The 17,478-nt window shown below is 39.5% G+C and overlaps 1 protein-coding gene across 3 annotated transcripts in view; it reads left to right on the forward strand.

Annotated features, from left to right (window-relative positions):
• LOC123498850 (mannose-6-phosphate isomerase-like) overlaps nucleotides 1–17,478 on the forward strand; it is a 114,322-nt gene that overhangs the window by 89,641 nt on the left and 7,203 nt on the right. Inside the window, exons 3-8 of one of the 3 annotated variants that reach the window (XM_045246327.1) lie at nucleotides 11,817–11,987; nucleotides 13,780–13,949; nucleotides 14,413–14,561; nucleotides 14,818–14,959; nucleotides 15,719–15,883; nucleotides 15,990–16,157. In XM_045246327.1, the coding sequence (XP_045102262.1) occupies nucleotides 11,817–11,987; nucleotides 13,780–13,949; nucleotides 14,413–14,561; nucleotides 14,818–14,959; nucleotides 15,719–15,883; nucleotides 15,990–16,157 (965 nt within the window). The other 2 variants (XM_045246328.1, XM_045246329.1) reach the window with 2 other exon arrangements.

A 17,478-nucleotide genomic window follows, 5' to 3' on the forward strand; every position in this document is an offset into this window, starting at 1 on the left:
ATGAGAAAAAAAAAAATTACCTACAAAAGTAAATTTATATACATGAAATGGCACGGTCTGTCAAGCCGCAGCTCCCTGACAGACGGAGTTTTACTGTTTGCTATAATGTGGATGCGATACATAAAAGGCAATAATACACAAAGTCATTTTATACAGAAGCTCACTTAAATTACATTATTCATAACCAGAAACGCCCTGAATAATATCTTCACTAACTCGACCAAGAACCTTCCGTAATAAACACAACAAAACATGTAAATTCGTATAATATGAACAAAATGAAATCATTTCACAAATAAGATATCAAAACAAATATATTTCAACATAAAACCATAATGTTCATGAAATACGTATTACAATGAAGTTTTCAATTTTTTTTTTTTTTTTTTTATCATTTTTAATTGTGACAGGTTATTGATTATTTTTATTTCATTTGGTAAGGAATTCCACAGTTGAGGACCTGAACTCAGTATACAGTTTTTGAGGAGAGTTGTTTGGACCTGAGGGCAAACTAAGTTAACATTATTATTTCTAATATTATAAACTCTGTTCACCACAACGCCATCGTTGAGAAGCTTGTCCGCCAAGGACTCAGAGAACCACCCCTCAGTTATGTCCTTCCTGTCTTCTAGATCCTTATCTCTGGTGACGGGGAACTCACCTTAGATCTTATCTGGACTCAGGAAAGGTCCCGCAAGGTTCTCTTCTCGGTCCCCTCCTCTTTGCTGTCTTACCATTTTTTGCCTGTCTTTCTCCACGCACACAGGCGCTGCGGTATGCTAAGGACATTAACCTACTTTGTTCTGCTGCCACTATCCAGGAGGCTGAACTGTATCTGTGGGCTTGGTGACGGCCACTGTTGGGTTATATCTTGGGGACTGGCGGTGCGTGCCTAAACGTTAAGCTTTCTGTACCTCCCTTAATGAATATTGCCTTCGTTTACATCCTGTCGCTATCTCTGGCCTCCTGGAGTCTCCTAGTGCCCCTACCCTCCCCTTCTTCCTACCTGCCTTTACACTCGTGGCTGGTTTCTGATATCCGAGAGCCGCAGCTTTGCCACCATTGTTACTCTTCTTGCCAAGTTTCTGTATCTGCTGAGTCTAGCACAAACCTTCAACTTACGCGGCGCCACCTGCCCTGACATATCACTCCCTCTGCCTTAGCATTCATAACCTGCACTTTCATATTGATATCGCAGGAAAGTGGCTGACGGGAGGACAAACAAGACTCATTCCCTCCTTCCTCCTGTAGAGAGAGAGAGAGAGAGAGTGTGTGTGTGATTCACCTCGGTCGTCACCCAGCCAGTCTTCCCCATTACGGAGCGAGCTCAAGGCTCATAGACCGATCTTCGGGTAGGACTGAGACCACATAAGACACTCCACACACCGGGAAAGCGAGGCCACAACCCTCGAGTTACATCCCGTACCTATTTACTGCTAGGTGAACAGGGGCCACACATTAAGAGACTTGCCCATTTGCCTCGCCGCTTACCGGGATTCGAACCCGGCCCTCTCGATTGTGTGTGTGTGTGTGTGTGTGTGTGTGTGTGTGTGTGTGTGTGTGTGTGTGTGTGTGAAGTTAAGTAAAGTAAATGTATTGGTATCTTGTTACATAATACAAGAAATGTAGGCTATACATATGTTTAGCATAATCTGTCGAGCTGACGCTCTTTGACAGAAGAAGTTAAAAAAAGAAAAAAGAAATCAAATGTACAGACAGTTTAGAACATACATATTACATAATGTGATGTAAAAGTTAACATAACCCAACATTAAGAGAAAAATAATACAAGAATAAGAATCACAGGCCAAACAAGTCACGAGGATGTTTGACAACAGTACAAGTAACTTTTTACTGTCTTTTTAAATTGGAGTAAATTATTAGTACATAACATATTCTTTAAGTCAGCAGGCAGGGAATTCCATAATTGAGGACCGTCACAGAACACATTTTTATTGTAGAGGGTTGTACGAATCAGTGGACATAACAAATTAACATTATTACTTCTTATATTATGGACATTTTCTATGACTGTGAAAGCCTTTTTCCCTGGGAACATATTAACATTTTTGTAAATAAGTAATAACACGAAATACTTTTTAATGAACCTAAAATTTGATATATTTAATTGCGTATAAATATGACTGGTCGATTCATATTTTCCCATAAAAAAATGCACCTAACAATTTAATTCTGAGCAATTTATAGTTTATTTATAAAATATGGCCATGTGGATCCCCATATAGAGAAACAATAAATCAGATGAGGATAACATAGTGTGTAATAAATATTTAGCATAGCCTCTGTTGTTAACTGGCAACGAACCCGATACAAAATCCCTCAAATTTTGAATATTTTTTTTCATACTTCATTAATGTGATAACACCACCAGTTGACCTTTTCATCGATGTGTACACCTAGAAACTCATTGCGAGATACGCGTTGGATAATTTCACCTTTTAGAGATAATTGTGGCATATAGTGTTTCCTAGAACGATTTTGAAAAAGGATGCAATTTGTTTTTTTAATATTAAGTTTAGATTATTAGACTAACCAGGTTTTTTTTATTAGAATTAGTTATTGTTGTAGGTTTAGATGCAATGAATTAATGTTTGTCTCCGCTAATAAAAGATTTGTGTCATCGGCATATACAGTAAATTTAAATTTTGAACTAGAACATATATGTCATTGTATAAATCAGAAAAAGAATAGGCTCTAAAATAGACCCCTGAGGAACACCTTTAATGATAGGTTTAGACAGAAGAATTGACGGAATTGCAGTAGATATTCTGTGACCTGTGACTAATTTAACTTTTAAACAACTGTGTGTGTGTGTGTGTGTGTGTGTGTGTGTGTGTGTGTGTGTGTGTGTGTGTGTGTGTGTGTGTGTGTGTGTGTGTGTGTGTGTGTGTGTGTGTGTGTGTGTGTGTGTGTGTGTGTGTGTGTGTGTGTGTGGGATACTGTCTGTCACAAGTTGAATAGATATGGTGTTTTTTACTGCGACTCTCTCTCTCTCTCTCTCTCTCTCTCTCTCTCTCTCTCTCTCTCTCTCTCTCTCTCTCTCTCTCACACACACACACACACACACACACACACACACACACACACACACACACACACACACACACACACACACACACACACATCTATCCCCACGTTATGGCGCGACATTGGTGCTGAAAACATGCGTGATAATGAAATTCGCGATAACGGAAGTAAAGAATAAATGTGAAGTAAGTCAATAGTTGCCGCAACCCACAGTGAGGGCTGCTGTGTGCTCCAATTCCGAGCCACACCTTGGTAAATTTCTTTGGCTCCATCCATAATTTCACGGGTGTCTACTGCTAGATTCCGCCTTGCCATGGTGTCGATGTACCTTTGAAGTTGTTCAGTTTTTACTAAAATTCTGTTGGCACTCCTTTTAGCGTTACGGTTTGTTGATGCTGTGGATGGAATGTCAATTTGGGATTTTTTGTGTCCGTCTGATCACAGATAAGTAGATAGATAGATAGATAGATAGATAGATAGTTTTATTGACCACAGCAGTTCATAAATCCAAAATATTGAATTGAAATATAAGCGTATAGTCCAAAAAGTGAAATTTGCTGTACGCTGGCATACCATAAATAACATTGTATTATAATAGTCTACATCTGGCAATATTACGTAACTTATAATTCATACCAAAGTTTGGTACATATACTACATTTCATAATCGCTGGCACTCAGTAATATTCGCTGGGAATACAATGCACTATTCTACAGGTCACATCTAGAGTAAACTGATCTACTAATACCTGTTCCATATGGGTGAACTGGTATATATCTCAATATGTTGGATCAGTGTACATTGTACCACCAGTCCACCACATGTCTTTCTGACAACACCTCACCACAAACACACACGTTCCTCCAAGGCTAAGCGACCGCGACCTCTCCTAATCTACCAGTATTAGTACCTATATTCATACTTCAATTCATTACAAAGGTCAGTAGGTCGTCATCGTGAGTTGAACTTTCTCGCCACATATTCCGAAAGAACTTACGTTGGATAGAGTGGACCATTACTTCTAGGGGCTGGTAGCCAGATTCTACATAACATACGTCATTACATGTTGACTTTCTCATCCCTAACAACTGTTTTAAACACCAATTAAAAAGTCTAGTCATAGGTTTTAAATTGGCACCAATCCAGGATTCTGCACCATACATTAAAGTTGACATTAGTGTTGCATCTAAATCACGCTTTTTTATAACATATGGTATATCGTGATTTTTCTTTACAAAAGACACACATTTAAGTACATGGGGTAGTTTCATCTTACATGTAATTTAACAACAGAAGACGTCGACCCATCTCAGGTGAACGGTGATCCTAAATAAAAGTACGACTCACGTGCTTCAACAGTTAAACCGTTCACCTCCAACGGACGGGCGTCATCATTGCCACCATTCAGTACGAAGAATTTGGTTTTAGAATGGTTCACTATCATACCATATTCTAAACAAACTCCTGTAATAATGATAATCTGGTCAACATATGCCGTGATGTGGACAGTAGCACCGTGTCACCCATCATAACAAGCACGTGCAACCACCTCAGGAATCCATCATAATTGCTGCCTTGTTTTATGATGCGAATTAAATCATTAACAAAAATGACAAATAGAAAACACGATGTGGGCGAGCCCTGTTTTACCCCTACTGCAATAGCTATACCAAAGCAGTCCTGATTCAGCTTTCCGTTTAACTATGCATAGCAACCATAGTAGATATCGTAACTGAACCCACATCCAAGGCGTTTGAAGACATGGAACAACATCTTTCTCGGTATTCTATCATAATCTTGTTTAAAATCAACAAACGTTACAGAAAGTGTATACTTCTTTCTAGCCATATCACACAATAAGTGTAGACAAACAATATGCTCCATACATCCTCTGTTCTTTTGTGCCGAAACTTGTTCTCTAAACGCGGCTTAAACCAGAGCAGAAGTCGTGAACACAAAACCACGTCATATAGTTTGGCTAAACTGCTTCTTACACTTACCCATCTGTAATTTCTCATGTCCCTTTTATTACCTTTCATAGATATTAATTGTGAACAGTTTTGCTCTGGATCAACTCAGAGGATACGTGCCAATATATAAAGTATAGAATTAAACATTTGTGAGTAGCATCACCCATTGGACAGGTAACGACTTTAAAATACCTGGCGGTAACCCTTCGGGTCCATCGGCTTTCTCTGGTTTTAACTTTTTCACCTGTCCTTGAATCTCATGAAGAGAAATTGGGTCATCTAATATTGGTACATATACATTTGATATGAACTTCTTCTGTACAGAGGCGCGGAGTATTTGGTAGGTTAAATGATTCTTCATAAAACTGTTTAAACTCATCAGAGGAGGAACTATCTAATTTTTTAGTTCCAGCATACTTGCCCTCCACACATTTAGTGATCACCACTCTCCAATATCCTCACCCATCTACCCAATGAAACATCCGAGACTTGTGGCTGTACATTACTATACTTATACTGGTACATTGGTACAAACTAACTGTTATATTGCTACACACACACACACACACACACACACACACACACACACACACACACACACGGTAGCTCAGTGGTTAGAGCGCTGGCTTCACAAGCCAGAGGAATGGGGTTCGATTCCCCGGCCGGGTGGAGATATTTGGGTGTGTCTCCTTTCACGTGTAGCCCCTGTTCACCTAGCAGTGAGTAGGTACGGGATGTAAATCGAGGAGTTGTGACCTTGTTGTCCCGGTGTGTGGTGTGTGCCTGGTTTCAGGCCTATCCGAAGATCGGAAATAATGAGCTCTGAGCTCGTTCCGTAGGGTAACGTCTGGCTGTCTCGTCAGAGACTGCACCAGATCAAACAATGAAACGCACACACACACACACACACACACACACACACACACCGCCCGGGTTCGAGTCCCGGAAAGCGGCGAGGCAAATGGGCAAGCCTCTTAATGTGTGGCCCCTGTTCACCTAGCAGTAAATAGGTACGGGATGTAACTCGAGGGGTTGTGGCCTCGCTTTCCCGGTGTATGGAGTGTGTTGTGGTCTCAGTCCTACCCGATGATCGGTCACTACGAGCTCTGAGCTCTTTCTGTAGGGGAGAGACGGGCTGGGTGACCAGCAGACGACCGTGGTGAATAACACACACACACACACACACACACACACACACACACACAGTAGTATGGAGAAAGTTGTAGACACCTACCGAAAAGATCTTTTACTCCCAGCGAGGTCTAATAGCACTAGTTTAGAGGTGCTGTGAATCTTCCATTAAAGCTAGTTGTGATCTCGCTGAACGTTTCCCTTTGTGTCTCACAATTCAAGGAGGCAGTCACAGCCTACTTCTCATAAAACTACATGCACTTAGAATTCAAAATAAAAAAATGCCAACTCCAAATCCAGCTTCCGTCCCCTTCTGAGGAGGGGACTAGAAATGTCCCTAGTACTGCTCTCTCGTTGGCGACCCAAAATGTCTTGACACCTCCCTCAACTTTTCTTCATTCACTTCTGCAACATTCACGGTCTTACATGTAATTTTCAATCTGTGAAACACCACCTCTCCTCTACTAAACCTTATCTTCTTTTCCTCACCGAAACACAGCTGTCTCAGGCAACTGACAGTAGCCCCTTCTCTGTTCCCTCTTACTTTCTCTATTCTCATTTTCATTCCAAAGCTGGATGTTGCGTCTATGTACGCAACGACTTAACTTGCTCTCATGCCCACGCTCTTGAATCTTCCGAGTTTTCCACCATCTGACTTAGACTCAACAGTCACTCTCTAACTAAATTTATCTTTGTTGTCTATTATATATATATATATATATATATATATATATATATATATATATATATATATATATATATATATATATATATATATATATATATATATATGTGTGTGTGTGTGTGTGTGTATATATATATATATATATATATATATATATATATATATATATATATATATATATATATATATATATATATATATATCCCTAAGTCCTCTGACCATAGTAAATTCTTTGAGTATTTAACTTCCAAAGTGGACCACATTCTGTCCCTCTACCTCTTCGCGGAGATCTCCATCCTTGGAGATTTCAATGTTCACCACCAGCTTTAGCTTTCCTCTCCCTTCACTGACCATCCTGGTGAACTAGCCTTCAACTTTGCTATCCTCCATGACCTAGAGCAACTGGTGCAACACCCTACTCGTATTCCTGACCGTCTTGGAGATGCGCCCAACATTCTTGATCTCTTCCTCACCTCTAATCCTTCTGCTTATGCTGTCACCCTTTCATCTCCGTTGGGCTCCTCCGATCACAATCTCATTTCTGTATCTTGTCCTATTTCTCCAATCCCTCCTCAGGATCCCCAAAGCGAAGGTGCCTCTGGCGTTTTGCCTCTGCCAGTTGGGGGACCTGAGGAGGTATTATGCTGATTTTCCTGGAATGATTACTGTTTCCGTGTCAGAGACCCATCTCTTTGTGCTGAACGCATAACAGAGGTGATAGTGTCTGGCATGGAGGCGTACATTCCTCATTCTTTTCTCAACCTAAACCTTCTAAACCTTGGTTTAACACAGCCTGTTCTCGTGCTATACGTGATAAAGAGAGAGAGGTTGCCCATTAAAGGTACTTGAGCCTTCCATCTCCTGAATCTCACGCACTTTAAATTTCTGCCCGGAATCATGGCAAGTCTGTTCTTCACCCTGCCAAAGACTCCTTCATAAATAGAAAATGTCAAAATCTCTCAAACTCAAACTCCCTCGTGACTTCTGGCATCTGGCCAAAAACATCTCCAATAACTTTACTTCATCTTTCCCTCCTTTATTTCATCCTGATGGCACCACTGCCATCTCTTCTGTCTCTAAAGTTGAACTCTTTTCTCAAACCTTTGATAAAAACTCCAGCTTGGAAGATTCTGGGCTTGTCCCTCCCTCTGACTATTTCATGTCTTCAATTAAAATTCTTCGTAATGATGTTTTCCATCCCCTTGCTGGCTTAAACCCTCAGAAGGCTTATGGACCCAATGGGGTCTCTCGTATTGTTCTCAAAAACTGTGCTTCCGTGCTTGCACCTTGCCTTTCTTTCAACTATGCCTGTCGACTTCTATCTTTCCTTCTTGCTGGAAGTTTGCCTACATTCAGCCTGTTCCTAAAAAGGGTGACCGTTCTAATCCCTCAAACTACCGTCCTATAGCTTTAATCTCTTGCTTGTCTAAAGCTTTTTAATCTATCCTAAATAGGAAGACTCTTATACATCTGTTACTTCACAATCTTCTATCTGATCGCCATTATGGCTTCCGTCAAGGTCGCTCTACTGGTGATCTTCTGGCTTTCCTTACTGAGTCTTGGTCATCCTCTTTTAGAGATTTCGGTGAAACTTTTGCTGTCGCGTTAGACATATCAAAAGCTTTTGATAGAGTCTGGCATAAAGCTTTGATTTCCAAACTGCCCTCCTACGGTTTCTATCCTCTCTGCAACTTTATCTCAAGTTTCCTTTCCGACCGTTCTATTGCTGCTGTGGTAGACGGCCACTGTTCTTCTCCTAAATCTATTAATAGTGGTGTTCCTCAGAGTTCTGTCCTGTCACCCACTCTCTTTCTATTATTCATTAATGACCTTCTTAACCAAACTTCTTGCCCTATCCACTCCTACGCTGATGATACCACCCTACATCTTTCCACGTCCTTTCAGAGACGACCAACCCTTCAGGAAGTCAACAGATCACGCAGGGACGCCACAGAACGCCTGACTTCTGATCTTTCTAAGATTTCTGATTGGGGCAGAGAAAATCTAGTAGTTTTCAATGCCTCAAAACTCAATTCCTCCATCTATCAACTTGACACAATCTTCCAGACAACTATCCCCTCTTCTTCAATGACACTCAACTGTCTCCCTCTTCCACACTGAATATCCTCGGTCTGTCCTTTGCTCATAATCTTGACTGGAAACTTCACATCTCATGTCTTGCTAAAACAGCGTCTATGAAGTTAGGTGTTCTGCGGCGTCTCCGCCAGTTTTTCTCGCCCTTCCAACTGCCAACTATGTACAAAGGTCTTATCCGTCCTTGTATGGAGTTCTCTTCGCATGTTTGGGGGTTCCACTCATACAGCTGTATTTGATAGGGTGGAATCAAAAGCTTTTCGTCTCATTAACTCCCCCTCCTCTGACTAACTGTCTTCAGCTTCTTTCTCACCGCCGAAAGATTGCATCTCTATACATCTTTTATCGCTATTTTCATGCTAATTGCTCTATTGATCTTGCTAACTGTATGCCTCCCTCCTCCTGCGGCCTCGCTGCGCAAGGCTTTCTTCTTCCTCTCATCCCTATTTTGTCCAACCCTTTAATATAAGAGTCAACCAGTATTCTCAGTCATTCATACCTTTCACTGGTAAACTCTGGAACTCCCTCCCTGCTTCTGTATTTCCATCTTCCTACGACTTAACTTCTTTAAGAGAGAGGTGTCAAGACATTTGTCCCACTCTTTTGACTAATTCTTTCTAATCTTTTATGGAACCTGCAATCCTAGTGGGTCTTTTTTTTTCTAATATATTTTTTTTTGCTCTTAGCAGTTCTCCCTCTTACAGAGAGAGAGAGAGAGAGAGAGAGAGAGAGAGAGAGAGAGAGTGTGACGTGTATTTACCTATAGTTGTTTTGTACAGGGTTCAAGCGAGGCTCATAGTGTCCTGTCTTCATGTTTCCATTTATCCAATTTTTTTATTCAATTTATGCATATTATGTGCTGTAACAATTTCATTATTTAATGCATTCCACTTCTTCACCGTTCTATGTAGAAAACTGTATTTTCTAATATCTTTCATATATTGTTTTAATGTGATCTTTACATGTCCTCTTGTCTTTCTTTCCTCTTCTGTCATCAGGACCAGGTCTTCCTTGTCTATCTTTTCAATGCCATTGACTATCTTGTACATTGTTATTAGGTCTCCTCGTTCTCTTCTTGCTTCAGCCGTTCTTCATGTGTGTGTGTGTGTGTGTGTGTGTGTGTGTGTGTGTGTGTGTGTGTGTGTGTGTGTGTGTGAAGATGCATCGCCTTAAGGCTGTCCCCACCAACACCTTCCCTTCCTGTAATGATGAAAGTTGAGCTGCTGCTACACCACAGATGACCCTGACACCACGCCGCAGGAATGTCTATACAGTCAAGGCCAGGAAAGATATAGCCTTACAATGACTAGTTTGGTCTTCAAGCGCTGCCTTGAAGCACGCGGTAAATGCATCCATCACGTATTGGTTCAGTCGTCTCGGACATGACTGCACCTCAGCGGCCCAAGGTGCGGGTTACTCGGGGCTGGGTGTTCTGGCTCCGCGCCTATAGAATAATGGGTGGAAGTTAAGCTTTATAAATAGAGGTTTAGGGGCAAGTGATGGGATGTACCAGTTTTTCTTTAAGATAGATATTGACTCAATGGTCAAGGCTGTCCACCACAGCAAGCCTGCAGCCTGCAGGCAACACACACAGAAGGTGTTTCCATGTTCCTCACATCCTCCTGGAACGCTGCAGACTAGGGAAGGAGGCAAGTCTAGGCACAGAATTACTTTGCATGTGTCCTCTGGGGAGATAAGACGGATGAGATGGACAGCAGGACATCGTATAATGCACCATGCTTTACGTCTGCTGGGCAGTGCAAGGCCCGTCAGAGGGATGTTTGGTGCATTCAAGGTGAATTTGACTAAACACTGGAAAGTAATATGCTGACCTCACTTTTAAAAGCCTTTACCACTTGTAGCATGTACTGGAGGTAAAAGCACTCCAACCACGGGAATCCACGCCAGCACCGCGGCACACCACCACACATCCACTGCACTGCAACCTTCCCATCTCAGAACAACTGCGACAAATTCTCTCTCTCTCTCTCTCTCTCTCTCTCTCTCTCTCTCTCTCTCTGTGTGTGTATATATATATATATATATATATATATATATATATATATATATATATATATATATATATATATATATATATATATATATATATATATATATATATACACACACACACACACACACACACACACACACACACACACACACACACATATATATATATATATATATATATATATATATATATATATATATATATATATATATATATATATATATATATACACACACACACACACACACACACACACACACACACACACACACACATATATATATATATATATATATATATATATATATATATATATATATATATATATATATATATATATATATATATATATATATATATATATATATATATATATATATATATATACACATAAAGAGAATTGAGATCACATATTCCGCGGCTGGGTGGAAAGAGAACTGTCATTGTTACTAACCTGCACATGGCAATAATATAACACTGGGACCCCCTCCCTCATATGCATTTATATTCTTACAGTGAGTCAGTCCATCGCCCTTCCAAACGACCTGTATGTGTGTGTAGACATATATATATATATATATATATATATATATATATATATATATATATATATATATATATATATATATATATATATATATATATATATATATATATATATATATATATATATATATATATATATATATATATATATATATATATATATATATATATATATATATATATATATATATATATATATATATATATATATATATATATATATATATATATATATATATATATATATATATATATATATATATAATGTGTGTGTGTGTGTGTGTGTGTGTGTCATGCAGTCACACGGTCCTGTGGTGACCTTTGCAGCACAGTTGAGACAGCCGCGGGAATCCGGATTCGGATCGCGGCGCCCTGTAAACGTAAACAAACCAGCAGAAGACAGCCAGACGGTGCAGCCCACCGCTTACTCTCGCCCCAGGTGACGGTAGTAGGAAGGATACACTTGTTCCCGCACCGCCGGATCCCTCGCCACACTACGTGAGTGTTGTACGCGTGTGTCCACCGGGGTGTTACGTGGCGGCGGGGTGGCCCAGGTGTTGGCCCACCTGCGTCACCGCCACGGGGGAGGAACCGCGGCTGAGCCAGGCACAGCTGAGGGACAGGATCGAGGTGCAGGCTGGCACTGAAGGTTGAAGTCTGACCTGCATCACCACACATAATTACATGTTTATTGCAGTGTCTGAGGTGCTTTAGAAGTACATTTTACCTTCTCTCAGTAAGGTGCAGTCAGCGGGCCTGTTACAGTATGACACTCGCCACACTGTTCACTCTGATGTGCAGGGATGCATGTACTCGGCCTTTTTATAGTGTTACAACAAAATCTTGCTCATCATTCTGCTAGATACAACTTATTTTTATATATAAATTACACTGCACTTCATTACTATCAACACATCATTATTATTATTATTTATTGCATACAGTGAGTTGGGAGTTTTGTCATAGCATTTTGGTTAAATTAGAGAAAATTTTGGAGGTCATAACATGTGTAACAATGAAATGTGCTCCTAGAAAAATTATTTTGTATGCTTGAGTGAAATGAACATTATTCTGTACATTTACTTATATTTATTTTGTCACTCCACTCCCAAACTACTTATATATCATTTGCATTTATTCATAACTTGAAACTCCCCTTGAACTCCACTCCTCCTACTAGCAGTCTTGGAATTATCTTATGAATTAAAGGTGCATTTACATTTTGAACCATTATCAGTGTTGACAGTATTCAAGATAATTTAGTGTAAGTGGCAGTACACTTACGTCTTGCAGTAGAGAAAACTGGAGCTCTATATCTCTGTATTGTTGAACACTTGAACTGATAGGATATATATACTTGTAGCACACCGTAAGTTTCTTTGAATTATAAAACATATATTGTACTTCCTTCATATAATTGCTTGTCCCTGTTCATGAAAAGGTCAACACCAACATGAAATATTACCACTGTAATGAACAATACATCTTAGTTAACCTTACATCATTGGACACTAAATATGCAGTATAGCAGTATGAACTAGTGAATAGTGTATCATTAACATGTAACAATTGCTATTCACAACTCTTGTGTCATTTTCTGTATATTTTACCTAACTTAATTTGCTATGGTTACTATTCAATGACTTGTTGTGTATCTTTTATAAGATCTTCAATCAGACACTCAATTATTCTTCTCCTAAAGTTGTTTGTTAATATTGTCCATTTTGTTCTTTAAATGAAATAAAATACTGGTGAAGCAAAACATGTGGCAAAATTCACTGAATTAAGTTTAAGAGATTCAGCTGAACAAGTAATGTCATATGAGAACTTTCAGAAAAAATTTGCTTTCCTAAGGCATAGTGTCTGCAGTTTGTAAAAGGTATTGATGCACATAACACTTCCTGGCAAATCTTTTCATCATTGCTTTCAATTTATTGAATGTTGAGTATTTCCTTGTGTTTGTACCAGTTATAATTACTAACTTTGATGCTACCAATTTTGATGTGAAGAATATGCATTTTCAAATAATCATTAATGTTAGACAAGATTCTTGCAATAATTCTGAACATCATCATCAAAAGTAAAAGCAGAAGATTGCTTCTATGTAGCTTTATTTTCGACAACTAAGTGTTGTGTTCACAAAGTAAAGATCAAGCCAGGTATGAAGATTCAGAGAAAAGCAATAAAAAAAATAGTTTTGTTTTACATTATCAAATCACACAGCAATCTTCTTCTATTTGTCTGAAGTGTAAAGATATTTCCTTATCTGTGGCTGTCTTTACTTTGGCAGAATGGAGCTTGAATGTGCTGTTCAGAAGTATGCCTGGGGTGTGTATGGCCTGAAGAGCTTCGTGGCCCAGCTGGCCAAGGCTGTCTCCCCTGACTTGGAAGTGTCTGAGGAGGAGCCATTTGCTGAGCTATGGATGGGAACACATCCCAATGGCCCTTCAGTCATCAAAGGTAATGAAATGTGCTGTCTAGTTCTTGATGGGCAGATAATACATGCGTAGAAGGATTTGACTTTATAAATCTACTATGCTGGAAACCTTGGTGACAAAATAACAGTGGGTACTCTAGTTTTCAAGACAGAGAAATGGTAATAAGTTTTCTTGTGTGTGTATAAGACAGTTTGTGGACAGCATTTTAGATTAAAACTTCTTACATATTTTCCACTTGAACTCTTATAATATGTGTATTAAGGAGCATTCATATTGTGAAAAAAAAGCAAAAGAATTAATCGGGCAAAAATACTGTTGTGCTGGAAGTGTGTTGTGACCACTTCTGAAACTGAGATTATATGAACAACTGATTCATAAATAAATAAAAAAAAAATCTTCTTCTTCTTCTTCTTCTTCTTCTTTTTCTTCCTCTTCCCTATAAGCTCTCTACTGAAGGTTGTGATGATACTTAATTGTTTTGGTAGGCTCTGGTGAAACCCTTGGCCATTACATCAGGAGGCACCCAGGAGTGCTGGGGACACCTGTCATTCAGACATTTGGGGAGCAGCTACCATTCCTCTTCAAGGTGCTCAGTGTCAACCAGGCACTTTCCATCCAGGCGCACCCCAACAAGGTATCCACAAATAGTTTTTGCTTTTTCACATCATAAATTATACCCAGACCAGATTTTTTTGTGATTTTTATAGTGAATAATTATGCTTTTACATAAAATTTTTGGCTACCAAAAACATGATAAAAATTATGCCCAAACATGCTACCATTCCTCTTTGTTCCTATAAAGGAAAGGATTGCTTAACTCATTTCCATCATCATACTTTTGCAATGTTATTGAAACTTTTTTGGTATTAATTAACATTTTATTTTCTCAGAGCCATGCTGAAGAACTCCACCAGGAACGACCAGATGTGTACAAGGACCCGAACCACAAGCCTGAAATGACCATTGCTCTCACACCCTTCCAGGCACTGTGTGGCTTCAGACCATCTCAGGAAATAACAAAGCATTTGACAGGTATCACCTAAAATAAACCTTTACTTTTAAGTCAGCAAATTTCTTAGTGACTGATTACTAGAACATATCTTGTAAACTACCGTTTTGTCTAATACCATAATCACAAGTCAAAAATATCACTTTTCAGCAGTAAATAACATCTAGTAAAATAGATGATTAAACTTGTGGCTTGTAAGGCAGTTTAACTTGTTTTCATTTGCAGTAATTTTTAGATTATACTTTATGCAGTCATCATTTTCTTTGTGTTAAAGAATATGTAACATAATAAATAAGTAAAACACAACTTTATGCTATATTTTTTTTAAGGCCTGGAGCACACAAGTGACTTTATGGCACCACATTTGATATGTGACTGACTGCCCGAGGCTCAACCACAGTCACTTGCGTGCATGGGTCCTCAACACTGCCATGCCACACTGTGGCAGGGATGAGCGACAGCTTGCCATAGTCGCTTGCCACAGACGCTTCTAAACAAAGGAGACTCATGGAGAGCTACATCTCCGCCACAACGTGGTGCCACAGAGTTGCTCATGTACTCCATCCCTAAAAAATAGAATCTGTACTAATGTATCTGGCACTTATTGATAAAACTTCCTATCAAAAGATTGCCATGACAAGTCTCCATTTATTTTTAGCAGTACATTCTTTCCTTATATTCTGTCATCTCTTTCTATTTTCACCATTCTTTCATATATATACTGTAGTACTCCTCAGCTGAACCCATTAAACATGAAAATCATCATATTCTTTACGTTACAGAGCTTCCTGAGCTGCAGCAGGTAGTAGGTGAAGAAAATGCCAAAACTTTTATTGAGGAACCTACAGAGGCAAATCTGAAGTCATGTTTCTCAACAATGATGAACGCTCCCAAAGAAAACATTGAGTCAGCTCTGAGTGACCTCCTGACAAGACTCGCTGAAATGGGTGTGTCATGCAGAAGTCTGCTATTTAACTGATCTCTTGTGACTTGTTTGACACATTTTTTTGCAGTTTGTGTCCCAGATCACTGAACAAATCTCTTTCTTGGCAGACTCGGCCAAAGGTGATGAGCTGCTGCGTGACCTTTTCACAACACTCCATGAGAAGTATCCAGGTGATGTTGGTTGTTTCTCCATTTATCTTCTTAACTACCTAACGCTGCAGCCTGGCCAAGCCATGTTCCTGGGACCCAACATTATTCATGCTTATCTGTTTGGAGGTAAGAACATTACAAGGAGCCTTGTATGGGGGAGAGAGAAGAAATGTATTAGTACATGTATCGCGTCCAATTGGGGCCGAAATAGCTGTGCTATAGCCGAAAACGTGATAGCCGAATTGAACAACTCAGAGACTGTGTTTCATCTTGGCAGGAAGGCGGTTTTGGCCAATGAGCGCTCAGATATCCCATGACGTCATGGCTGGGCGCACAATAGCAGGCATCTGAGGTCGCAATAATGAAATTTTAGCAGCTTTTCATGGGTGCGTGATAGCAATAAAACGCGATAGCTGAAGTCGCGATAGCCGAGGCTTGACTGTATATGAAATTGAAACAGAATTTGGAAGAAGGTGGAATTTAATGAATATGGAGTTTGGTAGGAAAAATGTGTTGTGTAAAACATTCAGACTAATGAGAAATGATCATGTGTTAAAGAGGAGTGGTTATGGAATAGTACTTGGTGCTGGTCAGACCACATCTTGACTATGCAGTGCAATTCTGGTCCCCACATTATAGGAAGGATATAGCTCTGTTGGAGTCATTGCAAAGGAGGATGACTAAAAAGATACAGGGTTTGAGGGATATTCCCTATGAAGTGAGACTGAAAAAACTCAATCTGCATTCTTTAGAGAGACGTAAGTTAAGAGGAGACCTGATAGAATTATTTAAGTGGTATAAAGGTTTTAACAAAGGAGACATGAATGTAGTTCTTAGAATTAGAAATGGGGACAGAACCAGAAATAATGGGTTTAAACTTGAAAAATTCATTGTTAGTAAAGAAATGGGAAGAAACTGGTTTTCAAGCTGAGTGGTTGATGAGTGGAACGGTCTCAGTGGTCATGTAGTCAGGGCTGAGTCAATAGGGAGCTTTAAAAGAAGGTTAGATAAGTTCATGGATGGGGATGATAGATGGAATTAGGTAGCTTAAACACACAGGGACTGCAATGTGTAGGCCTGGCAGCCTCTTGCAGCTTCCCTCTTCTCATATGTTCTTATGTTCTTATGTAATAGTGTTAGGTGATTGAGCAAAGCAGGACTTGGACTTGTAGAGAAAGAATGAAAACAATTAGAAAAGAATGCTTTGCAGATGATTGCATCTTGATGTGAGAGAAAGAGGATTAAGGGGAGACAGAAATGGGATTAATGAAAAATGTGTAGTATTAGATGCAAGGAAGAAGATCTCTCTCTCTCTCTCTCTCTCTCTCTCTCTCTCTCTCTCTCTCTCTCTCTCTCTCTCTCTCTCTCTCTCTCTCTCTCTCTCTCTCTCTCTCTCTCTCTCTTTGCACCAAATACCTCACATTAACTAATAAATTCCTCAGTTACT

The sequence above is a fragment of the Portunus trituberculatus genome, chromosome 48 (genome assembly GCF_017591435.1).
Source record: "Portunus trituberculatus isolate SZX2019 chromosome 48, ASM1759143v1, whole genome shotgun sequence".
NCBI classification, from domain to species: domain Eukaryota; kingdom Metazoa; phylum Arthropoda; class Malacostraca; order Decapoda; family Portunidae; genus Portunus; species Portunus trituberculatus.